At 33.4% G+C, this 26,292-nt stretch overlaps 1 protein-coding gene across 4 annotated transcripts in view; it reads left to right on the top strand.

Annotated features, from left to right (window-relative positions):
* LOC141486451 (uncharacterized) overlaps positions 1-18,567 on the top strand; it is a 176,584-nt gene extending 158,017 nt beyond the window's left edge. The window contains exons 2-8 of one of the 4 annotated variants that reach the window (XM_074184460.1): positions 3,611-3,776; positions 4,526-4,549; positions 7,210-7,331; positions 10,679-10,766; positions 13,857-13,912; positions 15,032-15,077; positions 17,317-18,567. In XM_074184460.1, the coding sequence (XP_074040561.1) occupies positions 3,611-3,776; positions 4,526-4,549; positions 7,210-7,331; positions 10,679-10,766; positions 13,857-13,912; positions 15,032-15,036 (461 nt within the window). In that variant the 3' untranslated portion in view covers positions 15,037-15,077; positions 17,317-18,567. Of the gene's footprint in view, positions 1-3,610; positions 3,777-4,525; positions 4,550-7,209; positions 7,332-10,678; positions 10,767-13,856; positions 14,618-15,031; positions 15,078-17,316 lie in introns of those variants that run through there. The other 3 variants (XM_074184459.1, XM_074184457.1, XM_074184458.1) reach the window with 3 other exon arrangements.
* Positions 18,568-26,292: the final 7,725 nt, after the last annotated feature.

Below are 26,292 nucleotides of genomic sequence, written 5' to 3'. Positions count from 1 at the left end.
CAGGATAGTTTGTACCATAAATATAAGCAATATCCAGATTAGAGGCGCGCTCAATCTCATAAATGCAATTCTTCACTCGTTTGGGCAATGCAGTCTCAAATGAGTGAGTGGCCTTCGTTTTTTTTAGTCAGAAGTATAATTTGAAAACCATCAATTTTGATTTTCAGACAGTATGGGCAATTTCCCAAATGTGAGAGAACTTTTCTTTTTGGTACGGGATATCAATACAACTACAAAGACTTTTTGCGCAAACCTCGTATACCATCGATGATTTTTTCCAGAATCCTAATGTTTTTGTCGACAATCAATATTTGATAACAAACGAAACCGAAATGGCAGAATCGCGACTTTGACTTCGAGACATTTGAAGAATCTTCGCATTCATGATTTATTTATGACGATCACGTTTTGTGCTGGCGAACTAGACGCAAGGCCAGACGATTTACAGTTAGACTGTGTGGAATTACAAAAATTTTAGTGTATTTGCATCAAAATCGTCTTTTGTCCTCGCATGAAAGAAAATAGCAGCCGCAAGACCTACCGCAATCATTGATGGATAATTATTGGTTCATTTCATTAGTTCGGACTTTCATTGTCTGATATTATATAAAAAATGATTTGAAATCCCTGAAATAACTAAAAAAGAAGAATTGAAAATTAAAGACAAAAAATAAAAATAATTGCTGAAAAAAACAATTAGGTATATTAAGCAAAAAAAACCTGAAATGAAATAATAGTGAAATAAAATACAAACAGAATTGAACAAATTGAACAAAAAAAATATAATAAAATTAAAAAGTTAAAAGATTCCAAGCCAAGTTGATTCACGACGTTTCGATTGTTAGTATCCACAATCGTCTTCGGGTGATGACTGGACTGATTCCTCCGGACATTCGTAATGTCCCAAATTCGACAATTTTGTTTGTTCACGTACCCATTCATCCAGAAATGGGCCTCATCGCTGATTTTTCGATGAAAATTAGGGTCAGTTATCAATTGATCCAGATCCCATTCAGCGAACACACCTCGTTGTCTATGGTCGTTTACCATCAGTTACTAGGTCAACTGATTTTTTACGGGTGCAGGCCATGTCGCGACTCAAAATTCGTCAAGTTGTAGTAAGCGAAAGGCCGAGTTCTTGTGCTTTGGATTATCCTACACACTCTCACAGACAGCAGTGATGTTTTCGACATATCTTGCGTTTCTTCAACGTACCGGTGTTGGTCGATCGTTCACTGAACCAGTGGACTCAAATTTATCGACCACATCGCAGATAGTCCTATTGGCAGAATGATTATGGCGACCGTAAAATGGGCCAAGTGCGCGGTACGTTCCCCGTACAGAACACCCATTTTGATAAAACAATTTTTTATTTGCACGTATTGTTGAATGCTTTATCCGTCGATGGTAATTTGGCAAAACAAACTGAATAGATGACAACTAATTTGACAGATGTAGCTTCAACAATATGGTCGTTATCAATTGTCAAGTTTGGAAGTACCTGTTGCAAGACCCTATATAAGAAGGGTTCCAAAAAGCAAAAAAATTGAGCCCATTATTTTAATATTTATGCCGCCTTTCGTAAACACGGAGATTGAAAAAAATTTGAAAGTTGTTAGTTAACACCTGTATATTTGGAGATATTTTCACTATACGGCACAGCATTGTGCACGACACAGCATTGTATAGACACGGCTGAAGAAGCCATTGTATGGCGAAATAAGTGTTGCGTTTTTGAAAAACTGTGTATATAAATCGAACGGTAAAGTGTTCCTTGAATATGGATTTTCATCGGGTATCGGCCGATTCCATCATATAATTGTAATAAAGATAAAAATGTTTCTTCAATGTTTCTTCTTTACCCTCTGAAGTTTTCAGTTGACTCCATAATTTTTTTTATTACAATTTTCAATAAAATATTTACAACTTTGAAAAATATATCTTCCATGTCGGAACGAGGGTTCGGTGCCCAATTTTTGGCGTTAAATTAAATGCTTTGATCCACGATTATTTTATCGTAAGTATGAATACTTAATACACACAACTCCTGTGAAAAGATAGGATGAAAAAATAACTGGCAAGATGTACTGTAGACGAGACAATATTTATTCTGACTGTAGTCTTAAAAGGTTCAAAATGTTATGAATGATTTTACAAATATAATAATTCACTTAGGTAGTTATAGAGGAAGATCAGCTTGGTCATTGTAGGGATAGAAATGTTATAATAGCGGGTAAGTCCCAGGATAAGAAACACAAGGAACAATAAAGGAATTGAAAATCTAGCTATTTGTAGCTTACAATATTTACATGGGAATAGGCCTAAATATAAGGGTTGCTTGGGTAAAGATATTCGGGAATATGGAATTTAATGAGAATAAGTGGATTAGAAAAGACCCATACCTACATTAGAAGACCAACTGGAAAACCCCGATTGGGAGATCCTTGAGAATAGTGAAAAACTAAATGATAACTTAAACAAGATTAATTAGAAATACCCAGTATGAAAAAAATGCCATGAAACAATCTGCTTTGTTGTAGAAATTTTAGAGCTGGCAACTCTAGGAACATTAAAATTATGAATAATGTTTTGAGATTTTGAACTTTTTCATTGTACATTTTTCACTCTTCCATAATATTTCATTTTTACTTAGAATTCTTGAGTATTCATAGTTGTGGAGTTTACTGAAAACACTCTTTTCATACCGAAACAAATTAGCATCATCAGGAGGTAGCTGAAACTGATTCCTGAAATAGTAAATGGAAATATTGAAAATTTGCAAGTTATACGCAAAAAACACTCAGAAAATCACATACTTTTTGGGGGTTATTTTGGTGATGAAAAAATTTATCTTACTTGACAAAACATTAGATTCAGCCATCCAGAGATTTTCCACGTAATCAGCCTTCTTGAAAGTTTCTTATTAGTCAGTGGGCTATGCTTGAAGACTGGCAGTAAACAAATCTAATTTGCAGTTGGTTAGTACCTCGTCCACTAGATGGAGTGACAGTTTGTGATGTTCGCTCCAACTTCGGAAGAGGAATGAAATACTCTGAAAGAATTCCGATTTTCAATTGTGGAATATCATTGACTTTAGGTCGATGATGGTCACTATCTTGCACTGATGAGTGGCTAATGAGCCCGAAACCGGTCTGCAAGTGTGCCCGTTCCATAATTGAAGGTCGACTCTTTCAGTTGTATTGCCAATTGCATATGCAGAACATTTTCTGTGAAGATTCCTGCACTGACGCCTGTCGGATACAATCCAACGCCCTTCGTGGTATTAGCCAGGGGAGTAGTTGTTTTCTGATAGGCGTCAGTCCATTAAACCTCCTGTGTAGGTATATAGAGACTGGATTGAACGTTTGAAGTTCCATTTGCTTTAGATTCTTCTTGAAAGTTATGGAAGATCATTATACTTTCTATATCTGCATCTTCCACAGTTCGACCTCCAAAAAATGTTTGTTATTGTTACTATTTGAAGTTATCTCCACAAAAGTTTATATTTGTTATATTTGCCCATTGTGAGAAACAATAAAAATGAGTTGATTCTCGTGTTATTCTCCTACAACAAAAAAATATGCTCACAGTGTGTTTCTCTTTGTTCCAGTCGTAACTAAACCGGAAGTCACGAAACTGACGGAAGTGCAGAAAGGCAACAGCACGAACCGAATTCTTCTCTGCGAGGTGAAGGGTCGACCGATCCCGAAAATCACGTGGTGGAGAAAAAACCAAGTTTTATCTTCCAGAAAATCCTACAGAATAAAATACCAAAAGTGAGTTACATTTTTTCCTTTTTTATTTCAACAATAAATTTTGCTGATATCGTCAAAATTTACCAAGAGAAAACTCAACCCTGAAAAACAAAATTTCATGTAGGTACTTTAAAGGCTGTACATTATTTTCGCCCTCTTTTTTGCACATACGAGAGAATGAAAGTAAATAGTCTATTTGTTCACCTGATTTGGCAACCATTGACTTAATTTGAAAAACAAATACTGATTAATGTTCTTGACAGCATTTCAGTAGGACGATAGGGAATTACCGACGAACAACTGTGATAATGTTGCCGTGAATCTCCATTGTTTCAAAAGTGTTACATAGCTAGGTAGGACGGTAGCAGGTCGGGTTGACGTGGGTGGTTTGCTCCACTCACTCAATCGACCGCTGTGTGAACCGGTGGTTCCAGCCGCAACGCCCGGATGATCGATTTTCACTTCCTATCGTCCACCCCGTGTCAGGAATAACACGTTAAAAAGTAAGACATCGTTAGTCTTTACCCCGCACAAGTTTCGACTTTTGCTAGTTATCGTTGGTAGAGGGCTGGTTAACGGAAAACAGATTTGAAACAGATTTTTTAAGCTTCTTAGGAACATTCACTAACAAACAATCCAATATGTTTAAGTTTCGTTATGAACTTTGATAATAGTTAGCTTCAAAAATTCATAAAACGGGATGCTTGTATGTGTTATATATTCAAATATCAATACTAATTATTTCTTTTTCTGCATTTCTTGCAAAACAGCGATGAAGAGGAAGAGGAAGAGTGGTAAGTATAAGCAATAAATTCACATCAGAATTTTCAGTTTTCTCTATAAATTTGGTGAATGATCAGGTTCGCCTTTGAAATGTGTTTGAACTGTATAAAATTGTTGTTAGGAACAATTTCGTCTCGTCTATAGCGAAAAGTACAAGAGAAATCTAGAAGCATAAACTACAACTTGATAGGTAGAATTAGGTGAATAAAAGCAATTTAAGTAATTTTTTCACACCAGTCCACACTAATCATCTCCTGATGATGCAAACTTCGTAAGAAAAACACACGTCGGAAGGAAGTATTTTTGTAATTAACAGTATTCAGTAGTTGACAAAGAGAATATTTCGATGGGAGATAGTAGTATTTGTGGTATTTCCGGGTTTTTTGGCCGTGGTCTGCAAGTTTATATGCTGACGTTTCTTCTGTTACTGCGGTAGACATTATCAAAGACGATGGGGTAGCGGTCGAAGGGCTCGAGTTGTTCTCAACACAGCAACTACAGTGTTGGAATTTGTCTCTGGTTTGATATCATCATTGAGCGTGGCTTCCTTTCTTTTAAATGGATTCAGTTGCCTTATTTGTTTATGATTAGAAACAGGTAGCCAGATTTTATTGATGTTCATTGCCTTTTCTTTTCTATTGAAATTATCCTCGTGTTTCTGAATTTCTATAGCCTCTCTTTATATTCTTAGACAGTTATTTTGAGTTTCATCAAGAATTCGTGTAACTTCGAATGAGATAATGTGGGTGTCTTCTTTGAGAGCATGTTTGGCTGATTTATTGGTTTGGCCGAGGTGGCAATTTCTCTTATGTTCATTGAGATGGAAAACTATAATTCTCTTCGTGGTTCCATTATAGACCAACCTGCAGCTACGTAGGATCTGGTAAACTCCAGGCGTTGCCAAAAGCTCTCTGGGGTCCGTAGCTAACCTCAGCCTCCCCCTGATAGTTTTCGATGGACTAAACATCGGTTTCACGCGTATTTTTCTAAAATTATCCCAGTTGCGGAAAAAAGCGTTGACATAGTTATCTCCGGTCGTGAATGTTTACTCTTTGATAATGGTATTCTTTGTATTCTTGTATAGTGTAATTTGAAAAAGCATAGGAACGAAATAGCATCTGAAGAAGCTTTCTCTGTTTTATAAAATTCAAAGTGTTACAAACTATTTGTAAAGATTATGAATGGACTGACCCGTTACTTGATGAAAATTAATGACAGTTCCCATGATAATAATTTTATTGTGAACCTGGGTTGCATAATATCAGATCTGTTCTTATAAAATGTTTTGCCTCAGACCTGTGCGATTTAAAATCGCCTTAATTCTAAAAATTGTAACTTAAGCCTAATATTGTTGTATCAAGTGATAGAGAAAGCCAAGAATGAAGGTATTCTAGTTATACGATCAGCAGGGCCCAATCATTAATGGACGTCCATTAATGATTAGGCCCTGCTGATCGTATAACTAGAATACCTTCATTCTTGGCTTTCTCTATCACTTGATACAACAATATTAGGCTCAAGTTACAATAATTTTATTATTTTCACAAACATTTTAATTTCTACACGCGTTGTGTAATTATTATCGTAGATGTATAATTATGGTGTCTTGAAATTGGGGAAGTTGAGCAAAAAACTAACACTACTTTGAATGGTTTATTTGCTCATTCAAACTTCATTCCTCAAAGACAACTTAACATCCACTGCCCTACTTGTTGATCCTATTTACATGCGGTGTTGTCACGTTGTTCCCCATTTAGGTGAATATACTACACTTTTCCCCTCTTTGAAAAAATTCAATTAATTATATTTATAAATACTTGTAAATACTCAATTATTATATTTACCTACTTAGTATATAAAACATTTTCATTTACATTGTGTCCACTCCGCCTTAAAACTAAATCATCTTTTTGATTTTCCAATACAGTTTCAACAGACGATTGTACAATAGATCTTGGTTCTACGTCTCTCAATGACACACTACTTTCCGAATTTTCAGATATATTACTTGCACTTTCAAGACACCACAGTAATAATTGTGTAATTATTATCATGGATAATCTCTAAAGATTGCATCTTTTCGTGGTAAAAATAAGACTTATTCACAATCAGTTTTGATCTCTCCCCACACCGCGATCATATGACCACAAGAAAATTTTGCAAACTAGTGGTAAACAGTTTTTTCTGACGGTGCTCCATAACCAAAAGTTGAACGAAGCGATAGTATACATTTATGTCCAGTTAGGCTTTCACAATTGATTTCCATTGTCGTCATAATAACTTTCTGAACTGTTGATTTCTCAGCTGCTGCTAATTTTAGCACAATGAAAGACAAAGTCAGGAAATATCGTAATGTCACCCTAACGTCAATCGAAAAAATAAAATAAAAAGCAACCCTCATATCTCGAACGAAATATATTTTTGGTTCTATGTTATGGGAAAGAGTCTTATTTTGATCTGAAAAACAAACCATGAAAATCTTTACACAGAGTTTTGTAACACCCTGTATAATATACATACCATTTAAAAATATCAGATGATTTTCTTTGAAGCAATAGTTATTTTGGTGGAGTCAACTTTTGGTACTGACAATTTTACTAAATACACAAAAACCCTCTACCGATAATGTATGTCTTGCTTTCCTCGGTTTCTCAGACTCTTTCATTTCCAGGAGGAAGAGCAAACTGGTCATCAGGAACGCGACTTCGGACCTGATGGGCGAATACGTCTGCCGCGCCGAAAACCTCGAAGGTGAAGTGGACTACAAGAACATCACCATCTGGATGCCTACTAGTGAGAAACCTTTTATTGATAGCTACTCCAGCTTGTAACTACTTTTTCCAAGATCGTATCTCTACACTCTATTGATATCGGTTAAATTTATAATGAAATTTAGGGTTCCACAAGGTTCTCCCTTGAGGCTAGTGTTATTTGTGGTATATTTCATCAATTTGCAAGAATCAAAAACAAAAATTTTATTTTAACGGTTTCTGAATGTAACACATTTCGAATACGTATATTTCAATTACCTCTAGAACGTCCAAATTATCAATTATACAACATTAGTGAATTAGTGTGACCTTGAATTAAAAATACTTTCTCCAAACAAAACTTAGCTACTGAATAGTTTATATTTTTAAACATAAATGTGTACATCTCATAACGAAGAAGGGCGAAATGTAAAATTTCTAGAAGGAAAATCATCATGGTGGCTTTTTCATTAATACATCTATATGGGGAACAAATTGGCACATCTTCGAATAAAAACCGGCTATGTGGAAGCAAATAGACAGGCACCAAGAAGGCTGTCACTCACCTAATAGATAGAAATGAAACAAATAATGTGCTCGAAGAAGGTTTCATTTGAGAGTCAACACAACCACGTTCACCTTCAGTAGTATGATGAAGAAGGATAGTGAGTGATAGTTCATCCCAAAAACAAAGAACAAACAGCGTTTTCTGCTGAAAATGGTTTGTGCCAATTCAAAGTTGTTCTATTCCAAGTGTATAATGTTCCAGCTACTTTTGAAACACTAATTGGACTGGTTCAAGAAAGGTTCACTTGGGCAACTTGCTTTATCCATCTGGATGACATAATTGTAATGAGAAAAATGGTTGAGGATCACCTCTTTGAAAGGGGTGCGTGATTGAAGATGAACTCTAAAAAGTGTTTATTATTTAGCAGGTGAATTGTGAAGAATTGGCAGAGATGATTGTACACACAAGTTTCACGAAAGTCTTCTGACAAAATGCCAAAGACCATCATCGACTAACAGAAAAACCCAGTTTAACTGGAGTGCAAAAATGCAAGCACTCATTCAATTAATTCTAAAAGAGGCTGACAAAAACAAAGATCCCATCATAACATCCGATCGGAACCTTGTGGAACACCCAACTCTAGGTGCGTGTGTTTCGGAGAGTGGGAGAGAGAAACGTGTGACGTTATCGATGCAGAGAAGGATTGATTGAGTATCGGAGAGAATCAAAGAGCGTGGCCCTCCTTGTGACTTCGCCCCACCCCGCGGACCCTCTTGCCACGTACCAGTCACGTGGTCCTTGTGGTCATCTACTGATTTGAATTTCCCTCTGTACGCGCGGTAGCTTCTGATTGATCGACTGTATGGGCTCTGAAAGTCTAAGACCCAATTCACACAGAATGGATGTCGGAAGAGGCGAGGCGCGGATCTTTCTCGCTACCGTGTGAACTGGGTCTGAGGTTCAAAAAACGCCAGAATGGACCTGCTCAAATTCGCACGTGTTTTTCAATAAGGAATGGCCCAGAACTCTTGCAGCTATATTACTCCTATTTATCATCCTGAAAAAACTCACACAAACAAGCCTATCCAGAAGTTCAGTTAATTTTTGAATCCGCCTAGAAAGTGAATATAAAGGCCGCATGCATTCAACAACCTTGAAGTGGCGAAAAATATTGTTTACCGCTATTTTTAGCGACATTAAATAACATTAATGTCAATAATAGTATCGATCCGCATGGAGGTAGCAAATCGGAGAAGCTGGCAAGGTGTTCGCATGGTGTTACATCTGTCAAAATGCCAAGACGCGTTTAGTAACCACGGCGCCTTTTTACGGTTAGTGGTCGGGCACAATACGATAATATTTTGTTTGGACGGTTTTGATGTTTTCCCGTTACGAATACAATAAAATATTGTCCACTTTGACCTTCTCGTTTACTAAAATACAGAGCCGCTTCCTTTTACGGCAAGCATTGATAAAAGTTCGAATTCAACAATAATTGATTGTTTTATGGTCAATTTATTCGCCACAAAAAGTATCTTCTGCTCTGCTGAATTTAGAAATGTGACGAGTACAAATTTTTGTATTATTTTGTTTACTTTGTATCTCATCTAAAATTACAATTTTCATCTTTGAAACCTCAAATAACGTTAAATACGAAAAACAATATAAATAAAAAACATCATTCAGCTCTACCCACTTTTTTCCTGTTTATTCTTCACACTATTTTTAATTATATTAATAATCAATATTATTATATTAACCTTTAAATCTGTGTTCGTTGAGCACGTCCCCGACACCCTGGTATACTCGGAGGGCCTACTATAGCATCATCAACCAATGACCACTCCCCACACCGTGAGATAGGTGATCATTGGGTCCGAGAATCATGTGCCCTAAGTATTTGTCCGACCAAGGTGTCTGCCCTAGTGCGGCAAGCCGGCATGATCCGAAAGTCATTATTCCTCCAAGGACTCAGAACTACCAACTGATCTGATGAGTCTGCGGGGTTCGAAGGGATAATCTCGATATTTCGTCTGCTTTTCCTCCTTTTATTGGATGATATACGTCTCACCCGGAACTGAAAACTCCACCACGAATATCGTCTTGCTCTGATGGTCGAAAACGGCTACATCAGGCTCATTAGCTTGCATGAGTGATGAAGCACTCTTAGGGCCGCGTTATGTCGATGAATATAGGCTGAGACCGCATATGCTGGACATGTCGAGAGCAAATGCATTAGAGTCTCAGACGCCTCGTGGCAGGACCTGCACCTGGTGTCAGGTGCAGGTGCAGCATGCGACTACAATAGACTTGGGTGTTAAATACACCATTTCGGCTGGCCATGATGCACCCTCTCAATTTCCGACTCCAGCACACTCGACCAGAGGAAAGCGATGGTCAGGTGCTTTGATGAGTCGATGTCTTCAATGTCGTTACTATTATTATCCGAAAGCGTGCTCGTTTTGCACAGCAGCCCTGACTTCGGATGAATAACCTAGCCATATTTCAACCAATCTACACAAAAAAATTGAACTATACACTTACTTCATCTATTGGTGAAAACCGTATGGAAATATATTCGGCTGTTTTGAATTTATCGCGTTCAGATAATGACAAAGAGACAAACTCTGCAGAGTCGTACTCAGTTATTTGAAGTTATTTTTACATTACATTATTCCAGAATGTATTTCAATTGGCTAATTTTTGCAATGAGCAGTTTTTTAAATGAGATATGAAGGTTCTCATACGATAAATAGGTGAATTTAATTAATTCAATAATTTTAAAAAAATATAGAGCATTCAAAGCACTTTAAAAAAGTTCTCTATACCAAAGCTTTTCCAAACACTTTTCAGACCAGTTCAACAATGTATTTTTTTTCTAGGTAAACTTTGCCAAAAGAAGTTTGAACGATTGTGTCGAAATGGGGGAACATGTTATTCAGAAGATTCTCTGGATGAACTATATTGCTCGTGAGTATTTTCCATCTCATTTATGTTTACTACACTAACAATGTTCATTCAAAACCGGAGATATTTGGAGAAAATGTATTTATTTTATTTAAACGAAAAAGGATTTTTCATTCGTTTGAAAACTCTTTGTAGAAACATGCATTAACAAATTTAGGCAACTTTTCATGGTAATGTTTTTGAGTTCAGAATATATTGTTATTCTTCGAATTATAATTATCCATTTCCGATCTCAACGCGATATTCGGATATACGAGCTATTTTAATCAATATATACAGAGTGTTTCCTAAATACGGTACGAAACTCCAGACGGTGATTCGTTAGGTCGTTTAAAGAAAAAAGTTTTTATGAACGTATGTCTGGAGTGGCTTCGTTTCTGAGATACAGGGCGTTAAAGTTAAAAAAAAAAAACGGGATTCATAAAATATTATGAATATCCTTACACACACTGAAAGTCAGAGTTTTCAATTAGCAGTGATTCCATCATGAACAATTTTACTAATGCCGAAATGGCCGACATGCACTTTATTTATGGATTAGCAAATGGAAATCGAAAGAAGCACGGATAATTTACCAGGACAGATATCTTAACAGAGTAATTTCATGTTTTAAAGTTTTGGGAGTTTTATTGAAAATGCTGGTGGTGGAAGAACAGAAACTAACGCCTGAACTAGAAGAAGCTATACTGGATGCGATAGAAGAAGATCCTTGGAAAAGTACCAGGAAGATTGCACTGCAGCTGGAAGTCAGCCCAAAAACCGTATGCACAGTTCTAAAAGAAACCTCTTATACCCATATATATCACATACAACGGGTCTAAGCTCTGCTGCAACGTTTAGCAACAATTTGTTTTCGCTGAACGTTTGGGTAGGAATGATTGGTGAATAACTAATTGGTCCATTTTTTCTACCAGCAATATTAACAAGTTCATTCACGGCGAAGATCCAGCACATTATAGTGTTCTTGCTCGTCAGCATCTCGACATCACGCTGGATTCGACGTGCAGGTCCTCAAAATTGACCAGCTCGCAATCCTTATATGAATCCTCTAGATTTCTTGTTTATAAAATTTCTGTTTTAGATGTGAACGACTTGATAAATCAAATAAATGACGATTGCTATGTCCTAAGGAATACTCCAGGTATTTTGAACGTGTCAGACAATTAATGACAATCGATTGCAGTCGTGTATTTTATCAGAAGGTGGACATTTCGCGCATTACCTTCAAGGTCGAAATTGTTTATTATATACTTTTGGTTTTTATTTTATGTTATCCATGTATAGTTTTTAGAAGTGATTTTTTTTTTCTCGAAAACAAAGCTTGATATGAAGAAAACACCAGCGGCGAAAAAGATGTATTTTCAGTTGTTTAATCTGAAAACATAAAAAACTACAAAAAACGTCAGTGGCGTTCTTTTTTTTCTCTCAATATTGTTGCTGTAGCCACTAGACCTAATAATTTCAATCTAGTTCGAGCTAAAAAAAGCGCCTTATTACTTCAAATAACTGTAACAAACTTTAACCAAATCGGTGTAAGGATATTTATAATTTATAAATGCCGTTTTTTTTAACTTCAACCCCCTGTATCTCTCAGAAACAAAGCAACTTCGGACATATGTTCATAGGAACTTTTTTTCTTAAAACAACCTAACGAATCATCCTTTGAAGTTTTGTACCGTAGTTACGAAACACCCTTTATATGTTTTCAAATTGGAAATGCAGCAGTTAGTATTTTCTGCCGCAAAAAGCCTTCAAAGGATATTCTACAAATTCAAAATCAATGTCATATTTTATTTTCGTATACTACCTACACTTGCTCAATACATTTTTACAACTCGGAAGATGTATGATAAACTAGAAACGATTCGAAAGAATCAGAAATGAAAAACTGAACAAAAATGTGCAAAGGTAAATAATCATTTAGGTATTTGACACTTTGAGATGTTCACTGAACAGTTCATAAAATCCCAATACGTGTTTCAGTATGCAGTAGCATGGATTTTCATCAAGTATCAGCCAATTACATCAGACGTTTAAAAATAAATAACAATTAGTTCTAGACAACAAAATATGTTAATCTAATCCACATCTGTATTACTTTTTATTTATTTACGAAATCTTCCAAATAAACTAAAATTCACTTTATCTATGTATGAAAATGTATGCAATTCATTTTTTCTTTGTTGAATTGCTTGGAAATTTCGAAATTGATACTAAAATCGGGCAGGCACTTCAATTTGCGACGTACAAAAACGTTGTTTCAAAGTAGAAATAGTTCTGTTCTAAAAGATATTTTATACAACAATAAAATCTCAATACTTTTCCTGCAATTTGTTTTATGGCATGTTAAAAACTATTGAATGAATGAGAAATCCCATATCCCATTCTAATTGTGATAAAGTACTATTTTTCTGCGGAACCGCCTCTAACTTAGCTTATTTATTTCGAACAGAGCTTACTTCCACTTTCATTTTCATTCATATATTTATGATGTCTCAAGTATTGTGAACTATTTTTTCATAGTTCAAAATGCCACTCTGTGCTATTTCTGGCATCAAAAAGCCTAGTACCAGTGTCGACAATTTCAAGATAGGTGTCTTTATAATAAATATGGCCGTTCTCTGCGACACTAGTTCTTTGAAACGCGTGTTTTTTGTACCAATCTTAGTTGCTCGTTTGGTCTGACCTACATTCTTTTTGTTGCATAGCAGTTTATATCACATCTCAAACTTCTCAATTTCCGTCAAATCGTGACACTTCTCGAAGTGAACTGGTGATTTTGAAAGCTACTTATACGGTCAGTTTCCGAAAATTTGATTCAATTTTGGTTTATACAGAATAACAGTAACGTTTGACTCATCATCTCTTTACTGTTCGTATGTTTCTTTGTTATGAAGGTGTTAACATAAGCATCTACCGTCGCCATTTTTAAATCCTACAGTAGGTTACTCAGGGCACATGATTCTCGGACCCTATGCTCACTCGACATGTGATCAGTGGGGCAGTAGTTCTCCGTTAATGAGTGCTGATGCACCTACTTACTTTTTCTTTGAACCCCATGATTAAAAAATTAATATTCCTACTTTTTTACAGTTGTGCAGAAGGTTTCACCGGCAGATGGTGCGAGTTCAAAGTTCCCGGCGACACCAGTACGTATATCCAACCTAATTTATACTCTTGTCAATTGGGCCTTTCGACAAAATACAATTGCCAAAATTAATAAACTAGTGGTGGACTTTTTTCGAAAAGAAACACATTGTAAATTGTTACCGATGTACATATATACGAATTCCTAAGAACTCATGTATATTTGTAAACTATTCTAATATATAAGACTGTTGAGGAATTTGGATGGTTTTCAACCAGTCAATCTGAATATATGAATCATTTTTCATCAGAATTGGAAAGCAAGCGCCATTCCCAATCATTTCACATCGATAAAAAACATACGTAATTTTTATATTCTTAATTTTTCACATACTGTGTATGTGAGTTTCATTTATTTTCTTATAAATAAAAATTTGAAATTACTTCGTTGAAAGTTATTCATTTTTTTATTTAATTAATATTATTCATTAAATATATTCAGATCATTCATTCCATTTGAAAAATGTTCATTTCGAAAGCCATCAAAGAAAAACTATGAAGTCATTCTGGCAATTTTCAAATTCTGATGAAAATAAAAACATACCTATAAATATCAGGGACCGATATTTTACATAATTTTGTATAAAGTCTTGTAGATATTATTTATTGCATCTTATACTCACAACAAACAACAAAGATCTGAAAATCTTATAACAAAGCCTAAAATAGTTGTAAATTAATTAATAAATATAGAAAAAACTTATGAATTGTTGTTTTTTTCGAAAACCTTAATTGTGACGTTTTGGATGCCAAATATGGAAAAATTTGCTGTAAATACTGAATAGGTATGTAAATCAAGGTTCCTCTGTCTGATTTCTTTTAGTATTAACCAAGTTTTTCCTCCAGTAACTTACTAATTCTAATATACCCTAATTTTAGATTTGTTGTGAGTGGCAGATGTATTTTCACTAAAAACCTCGTATATTAGCATGCTTTGTAGATTAACAACAATTGATTAAAGATATATCTTTATTCACACAAAATTTTCAAAATGTTTCCATAACACTACAAGTTTTTTGGTATTAGTTTTTTGAAATCAGAGTTTCCACCAATGTTCTTTTTGAAAACAATACATACAGTAGTGTATTATCAGTCTTGATTTTTTTTTTCATCACTTCTAGGATAAATGTTTCGCGAGGTTCACTGAGATTTCGGTCCAGCATTTTGGTAAGAATCCAAAATTTTTTCCATTTCTTCTCAAACAAATAATGTTTTTAAGAATTAACGAATAACTATATAGAACAATACAGACCAAACAAAGTACGTCTACCAAAGAATCCAGATTTGGAAAAATAGAATGTTTTGGGATTGAATTCGAAACTGAATTGGGGATGAAATTCCCTTTCAAGTAACTCAAATTATCTGTAAAGTAGGAAAATTCATAACAATTCAAAAACTTGTTCAATCGAAAAATAACGTGTTGGAAACTAAAATTTGTTATACTTCGCAAAAAGAAAATACATTGAAATCAAATTTTGTAGATATTTGATAGATGTACAAAACAAAGATTAAAAACAGTTTCTTTGAGTCATTTGAGTGAATGCAAAATAATCTGAAACCGTCAAAAGTTATCATTTTTAACAATATTAATTCAATGCCTAGATAACAGTGGAAAACTTCTAAAGTAGACTGAATCTGATGAAAATCATTAAACTCGCAAATCATAATTACGATATACTCTCTCAATACACCAGAAAGTTGGGTGTGGAGCAAACTAGGTGAACTAATATATTTTTGTTTTTATGTATAATTCCCAAGCTTTTCTATCAGTAATTAGCCAATAATGAGAAAAAATCTCAAAAGGAAATTTTACGTTACAGAAAAATCCAAGCAAGCAAATTAAATATGACCGCTGTTGTTTTAGATACGAATATTCAGATCGAATGAATAGAGAGGACCAAACAACAGTAATTGTTATTATATCAAAGAAGTGTGTAAACGTAACGTCAGCAAATAGTTTCATGTTAACAGAAATGAAGAGATTGGTCGTAACGTTTGTGTAAAACAAAAAAAGCATTGGACCTAGAAAAGATCCCCGAGGAACGCCACACACACTCTTTTATATTTCTGCTACCTTCGCGTGTCAAATGCGACCAATGTGGTAATCACTTGCAGAATTACAATGCAGAAACCTTCACAAATATTTACAAAATCACAATTTACCAATGTCAGAACTAGGAATATGATTTGGTTTAACTTTTGAATTTTATAATCTATAAATGTAAAATATAAATAGTTTGTTCGCCTTATTCCCCACGAAACGCTGAGTGTTTATTTTGCTAAAGGAAATTAGGCATTCTCAAAAGAGTGTTGGATTAGTAATTTTCATCAGGTTTCTTCAGACTTAGATTTGATTAGTAGTTTGATGTTGTAGTAATCATAGAATTTTAATAATGATTGGCTAGTTGGCAATATTTTGATAAAACATAACAATCAAGCAATAATTAAAGTGGACTGAAATGAATATGAACTAAGAAAAGTTATTATTGACAGAATAGAAATAACTTACTTGCCAACCAGTATATCATTAGATGAATTTTGTCTGTTTTTGGTTTGACTCAAATATATCATTCGAATTATTTTAATAAAAAATTAAACAAAAATTATGACAAATAATAAAATCAGAAAAATATACACGAGAAAGAAATATAACAAGTCGGGAGATAAGGAGAGATATTTTTAAAAAAATGAAAAGTTAGAAATTAAATATAGATAAAAAATATCTCTTCGGCAGACTTTTGTAACCACATTTCACGATAAATGGCTCTGCTCGCTTGATAACATTTGGTAATATGATACAATGGAGAAACATTTCATTTCGAGGATTTTATCCCTTAGAAAAGAACGATTTCAGTAAAAATATCCTTTAAAAAAATTACTTTGATAGCAACTAGCTTCAACGAAGTTTTTGAATACATAAATAAAAACAATAGCATACGATGAATGGATTTTTGAATGAAATGATCATTTAATTTTATCCAACGCGACTTTCTGTCCAGAAGTTGATTCGTATTACTACTCATTATCTTATCATCCATATTCTATATCAACCTACTTATTATACAAAAAAATACACTTAGATGAAAAATAATTTTATTTGAATTCGTTGAAGCCGAACTGTGAAAAATGGCAGTAAATATTTTCTTTAATTATCTATTACAAGACACAGTACTTGTGATTGGAGAAAACTGTTGGTAGATATATGTAAATGAATTCAAATATATATTTGATACAGGTTTCACTATTGTCTATAACCAACTTCTCATATGTTATATCCTTATCGACATCATATTTTTTTAAATTTCCATCTAAAGGATAGTCACACAAAATTGAATTTAAAAAAACAGGCAAATTTCAATCAAGACCTTCAGAAACGATACGACTTAATGATTTCTGTATTTTTTAGGTTTGCCACGCATGGCTTGAATTCGATGAGAAAGGAGAATAAGGAGAGCCTACAGCCTGACTGAAGCGAATAGTAATTATAAAGAAAGCAGAGGTGCGGAACCATACCAAAGAGATTTTGCATTAGTAGTAGAGAGATGTAAATACTCAAAAAATATATTTATTTTACAGTATTTAATTGGCGCACAGTATGAGGCGTGTTATCAGTGTGAAACATTTAGTACAGTCAATGTGTCGTATTAGAAATTGGTGAAATATATATCGATTAGGAACAATTCCAAGCTTCAGCCTGCCAAAAAGTTGTGAAATATTATTTGACATAATTTGACTGCACTATAGTCCGCTACGACGTATTCTGTATTGATTTCAGTGGTATTTAAGATACTCGCAACATGTGATAGCGATAAATAGTCTATTTTTCATTTTTTATCGAATCTCAGTAGGGCTATTTATCGTGTGTAGTTAAGTTTTTATTATGCTTGTATTATATTTTCTGTATTTTACATCAGCACATTTTTTTATATTGGATCAAAGCCATGACATTTTATAGGTTCTGAGGTGCCATTAAAATTATATAATTGAGTCATTATTTAATAATAAAACTGAACAACATTCAATTATATATCCAACATATATTCTTGTCCTCCTTAACTTGATATTTGAAAAATCTACAATAAAGCACAAAATTTCTTGTCATTCAACTTTGTTGTAGATTATTTTTTTTCTTTAGCATATGTTGAGGTAAGTTTATATAATCTCGAAAGAGTAGCCTGTCTTTCATTTCACGTGCAAAGTTGAAGTATTAACCGCAATGATAAAGTACCTTATCTGATTTCTCAAAATTTTAATAAACTACAATTATGAACAATTTTACAAAAAATTTGTTGAACTTTCATTATTGCTTTTCAGTGTTTATGAAAATTTCATTGAAGTAAGGAGTATTACAATAATTTAACAATGATTTACAATAATTTAACAATTTGTACTGAGCCTGATGAACTACTAACAGATGTATCACTTATGCTTCGACACTGCAATTTTCATAGCAACCGAGTTCTTTTATATAAAATTCAGCAATAGAATATTGCTGAACAGTATATAACAGTATATATATATATTTGAATGATGCAACTAATTTTACTTTATTTTCAGTATTTTAATATTAAATTTCACAAAAAGGATTTGAAGCTTTATATCTTCTATTAATTATCTGCGAGCGCTTTCGACAGCTGGTCGTACTGTCATCTTCTAGGAACTCCTCAAAGGAGATTTTATATATATTTTTTACATATATATATATATATTAATTTTCAACGTTTCATTAATAAATACACTTCTATGAAATATTATAATTTTCGTTCACTAGTATAGTCGACATCTCTATCGAATAATACAACTATACTGATGAAGGTTTGTTTTTTTGCCTTTTTGACAGTATATGCCAAAATCAATTTTTACCTTTCCCAATTTATATGTATTTCATAACTCATTCTTGATTGTTGTTGATACTACCTCAACTGCCTCCTTTTCTAACAAGAAAAGTAGCTCCATTGCTTGCTCCACTTATTTGTCGTACATCATTTATTGCATTTCATTCAGTTTCTTATACAGAAATAAAAATGTTGATAATAAACAAATCACATTGTATCTACCTGGTTTAAAAAATCTGTTTAAAATCTGTTTTTCCGTTAATCAGCTGTCGCCCCCATACGAACGTCAACTCTCAGAAGTTGAGAAACTTGTGCGAGCTAAGGACTAACGAGGTCTTACCTTTTAACGTGTGATTCCTAACACGGTTGCAGAATTATTCCAGCTTCAACCAGATAAATTCTCTCGAGAAAAATATCTGGTCGAAGCGGGAATCGAACACACGACCTTCCGATCGTGAGTCGGACACACTACCACCGCGGCCAATTCCATGGTGACCCATAACATATTGAAATGATTTACAGTTTGCAAAGTATCTATCAATTATTTTTCTCAAGTTTTCCTACAAAACATCTGCTACAGAAAAAAATTGAATATTGATAAAGCATTTCTTTATCGTCTTGTAGAATGAATAACCATTAACTCAGACTACTGAATATCCATCTTACTCAAGTACAACTTAATAAACAAAAGTCTAGATCGTTAGAACTAAAAGGAATTGTCAAAGGTCACTAAAGTCTAGAAATTGAACTATTTTCCTTTATAAATACAGATATTATGTACCTAAGTTGTAACATGAATAACAAGATGTATATAAAAAGGGAAATCTATGGAGAAATTGGAAGTGCAGGATTTCCAGTGGAAAATTGAATGAGGTGAGCATAAGGTCAGCGGAGATCTGCCAACAGAACTACGCTGAACTTGGAAAATGTCTTGGACATGTAAAGATAATGCCAGATACCAAGCAAGCATGTATTGCATTCAATAAAGTGCACGTGTTAGGAAAATAAAGGATAGCTAAAAAGGGAATAAACTGTAAACCGAAAGGGAAATAAACAGCAGCAGGGAAAGAAGATCTGAATAGAACCAAAATTGAGAACTGACTGGACAAGAGTCAGAAAACATTGGAGAAAAGTTTTCGAACAAGACATATGAATAGTTACAAAAGTCGTTTAGAGCTGCATGCTGCATCATATTTATTTGACCCATTCCAAGTAATATGATCAGAAAACTTGAATAAAGTAAATATGAATATGAAGTGATACTAGGTTAAAAGTTTATAATTCTATATTGAACGGGAAAACGTTGTCTGAGGAAAGTTTTGCTATGTGTTATGAATCATCGTTCTTTATTTAACTTCATGAATAGATAGTTTGCAGAAGTTGAACACCCTCAATAATGTTCACATGTGAATATTATCAGAGACAAGAGAGAGAAGTAAAAAACGGTAACTGCCAGCATTCTTTTTTGAATGTTTGTAGGAATTAGTTGCCATGAAAGACAACACCCTAGGTTGACAAAACTCGGATATTCCCTAAAAAATATAGATACATACATATAGTGTTAGCATAATACATTGTCACAAAACAGGGATTTTTAACACATTTCACTTTTTCATCTGTATTAGACCAAAAAAGGACGCTAAGTATAATTCGTTACCTATTATAGTCAGGCTTTTGATACAAGTGGTTCAAATTTACTCTATTATAAACATGTATTGATGTTCATTTAAGTTATTTTGCCATTTAAAATATCGATTGATAAGATCCATAATCCAACATAAAATTTCCAAGAATTGAGAAAACCTTGAATTTGGAAGCGGCCGTCTAGCCGATAATTTGAATAGAAAATTAGGTCATTTATATTCACGAAATGTGCTGGTGTAAAAATGTAAAAAACATATTTATTGATAAGCTACGAGAATATTATTTATATAGATTTGTAAGAGTTAGTAATTGTTTAAAATTGATAAAACTTGTTATGTGTGGAAATTGCGGATTCGTTACTTGCCTGTTATGAAAGTAAATCATAAATACAGGGTGTTGTGATAAATCAAAATCTCAGAGTTGGCAGCATTTTAGCCTTAGGAATTAGCCATAAAAGTTTTGCAGCTGATGAGGATAATATTAAAAGGAAAACACTGAACATCCTGTATATTTAACTCAGCTACAAAAATAAAATTGCGTATGTGTCTAAACAACTTGATGTTTTCCTATAATCAAATGCTGGATTTTGCCCACCACAAAGAGAAACTTTTCTAAAACTGTTTCGCAAGGATGTTGTTCCCTTGCTAACAAATTTTACACGATGTCTCCCTTGTTTTGTTAATTCAGTAGTAATATACAGGTCTTTTGGTGATCCACTATTGCTATCTCTGAAAGGGTAAGACCTATAAGGTCTGTTAAATTAGAAAAAAGTTTCCTATTTCGGAGAACTAGAATAATCTCTCTTGAGATCAAGAATATCATGTTTGTTTTTGAAATATTCCCAAAAACTAGAATTGGCGAATTTCGTTTTTTGGCTCTACCGCCTCCATTTCGAATTATATAAAAAATAACAGAGGAATTTTCGAAACTATTTCATAATTGTTAAAATATGATATGAATAAATTTGCAATGCGACGTTTCGTTCAGAAGATTTCATCATCAACATATTTTAAAAGAACCTTTTTTCATCGCTTTTTGTACTCACTGTAATAACAAATTCAGCTGTGTATTACAAAAGGTGGTGTTAAATTTAACCGACCTTGTAGGACCCACCGTTTTCGGCCTGTATACGATTATTTCCCTCAATGCAAATAATGAAACAGTTGAAAACTAGGCGGCGTTTACAGAGTTTCACAGTGATTAAATGCACTGCATTTGTTTAGCTTTTGTGTTCAACAATAATTTTATCGAATTATTATAAAATCGAGTAATTTTCGAAAATTATTGATTTCCACACATTTCAAACTATGTGATAGAATTGGCCAATACTTGATGAAAATACATAACTTATTCAAAAAACACTTCATTGTGAGATTTTCAGTGAACAACTTTCTGAGGTGTATTCATACTGACTCGTCAGTATTGAGCATTCCTGAAGAAACTAATTTATAGCGAAACACGTGTTACGGTTTTGTAAACTGTATTCAGTGAAAATCTCACACTAAAGTAATACTTGAATACATTTCAAACTATCAAAACTTGGTGCAGTCGGGATATAAAATACTATGCCATGATTTCAGGTTGTCCTTGTTTTCAACTCGTTTCAAAAAGCATTGCTTTCAAAAAGGCACTAATATCTCTTACTCAGAAGAAATGATTTCGAATCATATTCAAATTTCACTGCCACAAACCATGAATATTATAATAAAAAAATACAGTATCAAAAATTTTTACTGGATATCATTATGAAACTCAAATTTGTTTCTGAACTGAACTTGGTATCTGTACTTTCTCAAATGCCCAAATTTTGCTTCGACATCCCTAATAGCAATATTTCAAGTTTTGCTGATGAAGAAATACCTACTAGTTTTTTTCCAATATTGTTTGATTGACGAGGGATTAGATTTTTTCCAACAAAATAAGAGTAGAGGATGTTTGAAACCTCTCGCCACAGAAAGTATGTATTTGACAGTCAAAAGCAACTCTTTGAAATCAACCGAATAACTTAATATTATTTTGTATGAGATGTTTCGGAATTAATTGTTCGCCATTGATAAATAATTATTCTATCTTTACATTGGACAAAGTAAACAATCTTTGAAAACGTATTCAAAGAAACATACAACACATTCTAAACATAATTTTCTATAGCTTAATTTCTGTAGGAAAACATACAATATTCATTAAACCACAAACAAGACTGAGTCTTTTTCCGTTTTATGATGATGACACATTTCCATTTGGAATAAGGGAAGTATAAACTTATTAAAGTTGGTAAAAAGGGAAAGTTAAAAATTAATACTTGTACTTTGATGATTCCAATGTTTGGACGAAGTAGAGGAATAAATACACTTATTTTGAAGCCCAGATGGGCTTTTTCCACTCTTCTTGATAACCCTGTATACAGCAAGGATGTAAAAGAGAAAAGTAATCAATATTTTTACTATGATTTCGAATAAAGCTGAAAATATAAAACATTTAGATAGGCTATTGATGTGATAAATTGTGAGAACAATAATATATCTGCTAAAAAAAGTATATGAATTCAATGTTGCATTGTTACTGTCAAATTTTAATGTCTAGCATTAACCACGTGCTTGAAAGAAGGCCTTTTGCGAAAATAAATATATTCAAAGACGTAAAAGATGAAGCCCTTGAAAAGATTATAAATGTTGATTTGATGTTAACAATTTCAAAATTAGTGCTTAAGTTGAACTTGTGAAATAGTAAAGTCAAATAAATTGGTTTTTTTTTTATAACTGAATGTGATATAGAATTATGTATATTATTTTTGAACAAGTTTTGCACCTAACTGAAAAAGTTTAAGAAACATGTCTTCACAATCAAAATTAGGGATATAGAGTTGAACAAAAAAAATATACTTTGACTGTATGGCCAACAAGTTTCATTTCACAATGAATCGTCCATTTTGACTTTATTATTGATGTTAAAATGTCTATAACAATACTCAAAAATGTATAGTGAGAAAAAATATTTACTTACTGTATGTATTCATTGACAATAACTAAATAAAATCAGTATATATGAGTTTTTTTCTAGTCTTAATTTCTTTTTTGAACATATAGAATCATCAGTTTATACCAGAAATAATCTTCTGAGACAACCTCAAGTGATTTGAGTAATTATAAGGAAATAAGTGTCCAAAGTTTATTCCAATGTTTCTTTCACTTCATTTATTTTCCTCAACGAGAAATTTCTAGCAGTATTCACATAAGAAGCACAATCATTAATAAAAATATTTCACAGTTAATTGGAATGAAATTAGTAGCAACACTTATCATTAAAAGATTTGCAATACCCTGAAGTTTATCTGAATTTAAAAACAGAAGAAACAAGCATCTTCAACGAGTAGTAAAAAGTTTTTGCAGTTCTTTTTGAATAACTGGTCTCAAGTAACTTGATGGAAATCTTTCAAAGGAACTGAAAAATAGAAGTAAGGGCAACGACATTTTAAAGCCGACGAGATTCGTCTTCTTGTCTTTCACTGCAAGGCAACTAGGTGCAGACTAGAGCCCAAACATAACATAAACAATTCATTAATGCGTTGTGTTTGGACTCTAGTCCACAATTAGTTGCCTTGCGTTCATCTTTGACGTTCAACAGTTGAGTCCTCTATCGGTTCCATAGATGGTATCTTCGTAAGGGAAGTTTAGGCTCTAGTCTACAATTCGTAATGGAATTGAAGCATATATGGAAATGCCACACATCACTTCATAGTATAAAACAAAATCGCTTCCCGCTGTCTGCCCCTATGTATGCTTAGATCTTTGAAACTACGTAACGGATTTTGATATGGGTTTTTTTAATAGATAGAGTGATTCAAGAGGAAGGTTTACATGTAGATAACATGCATAATATAGCATAGAAACACTGATAATTTTAGAGGTTTCTAATGTGATGTAATAAATAAACACATTTTTTCGCGCTTACATTGCAAACGCTGGCTGAACCCTATGGGGTAGATCAAAAAATATTTTACAGTATTGTACACCAAAAAAAGGTCTACAAAAATGTCCGCGATGATATATGTCGCAATCTCTTAGGGATAACCCACGATAACCATTTTTCATCCTAGAAAATTTATGGATTATTTAAGAAGCGATTTTAATCAATACAGCATTAATCCCTATCCAATTGAGTACTATAAATACATTGAACATTCAATATAGATCAATATGGCCTTTTACAGCATGTTATTTAAATGAATATTTTCGAAGATATTACAGATTCAAAATGCAGGGACATAGCGGTTGCGGCGGTACCGGCCGGGGGGAGCGGCGGCGCGTGTCTATAAATAACGCGTTGAAGGCCGCGCTTCGCCCTATAGCACTTTATGATTAGCAGCGATCACACGCGTTTGTTTATTTAGTATCAGCATTGCACCCGTGCGGAACCGGGGCAGCTCGCTAGTAATAAAGGAGTATGGTTATGAAAATTCTCTTTCGCTACTTTCGTACAGGCACCGCTATGAGAGCGCTTTAAGGATTTTCCTGTAGTGCTTGTGTTTTGTCCTTTAAAAAAACAGTCTCCAGATGGACTTCTAGAAAATTCAGGTGAAAACACTAGTCTTCCATTCTGAATATCCTTGAAAAACAATTCATTTAATTCTCGCACAGCATCACAATGTTAGTTCATAAAAAAAATCAAGGAATTTCATTCATTGAAGTGACATTGATATTTGAGAAAAAATATTTTGACTTTTTTTATCAACATGTAGAAAGTGAGGATATTCTATAAGACGAAAGAAATGGCATGTCACTATAAACCCTGGACAAAGATGTGTATATCATGCTCAGAAGTTTTTTTCAGATATAAACTGGGAGGTAAAATCCATTGGAAACCACTTTCAATTATGAACATAAAATTTATGCATTGACTTCATCATTCACAAGATTATTTTTTCTTCAATTCCTGGAGTATGATAATGAATCTATATTGAAATCTCCATACAGTACCCGTATAGCAATACCTCCTCTTCCGATTTATAGTTAGTCAAATAACTTTCTATATGCAAATGTGATCAAGAGTGAATTGACTGAATTTTGGTGAATGATGGTTGCCTTAGAAATTTAGTTTATACTGGTAATTCTTGTCTGAATGATGAGGTAAATTTTCAGTACAATTTATAATTTTTCAGTTTTTGAAATTTTTTTCAAAGTCTGCACTGTACCTATTTATAACAAGTTTCACACAGTTTCAAATCAAATTGAACGCCCTGTAGCAATTTATGACTAGTGAGGCAGAAGTTGGAAGCTCAATAATAGGTAGAGTTACAATTTTTTTCAAGTGAATCCAGAAAAATACAAAACAGCATTATTTTTTTTCTTTATAATACATACTTTTAAGAGTACCAAAGTTGACGTTTTGTTTTTGATAAAGTAGGATTTAGACAGTACTTATTATTTCATTTGTGCAAAATGTATAGATGGCCTTTTGTCTTTTGTCAAAATTTTTCTCGAAGTTGATTCATATTATCTTACTTACATCTTTACCCCAGAGGTTACTGATATAACTAAAAAAATTCTATAAATTTATGGATGTAGCCATTACTACGTTGTAGGAGATCATAATAAAAAAAAAGAGAATTGACATTTCTATGGTTTTCAACACTTTTATTTGTAGCTAACGTTACTGCAGTTTTGTCCTATAAGGATATTTTCAAACTTATACATTAATGTATAATGTATAAGTTAGTGCAGTTTCGTCCTATAAGGACATTTTCAAATTTATGCATTATTGTATAATGTATACATTACTAATAGATTAATGTATAAGTAATGATAATGTATGTTTGAAAATGTCCTTATAGGACAAAACTACAGTAACGTTAGTCACAAATGAAAGTGGTAAAACATAGAAAGATTCAATTCTCCTTTCTTCAG

This window comes from Leptinotarsa decemlineata, unplaced genomic scaffold, assembly GCF_025532065.1.
Source record: "Leptinotarsa decemlineata unplaced genomic scaffold, Ldec_3_MD MMD2_tig00026354_RagTag_RagTag, whole genome shotgun sequence".
Classification (NCBI taxonomy): domain Eukaryota; kingdom Metazoa; phylum Arthropoda; class Insecta; order Coleoptera; family Chrysomelidae; genus Leptinotarsa; species Leptinotarsa decemlineata.
Note: the sequence above shows the minus strand (reverse complement) of the source record. Positions and strands in the feature narration are given on the sequence as shown.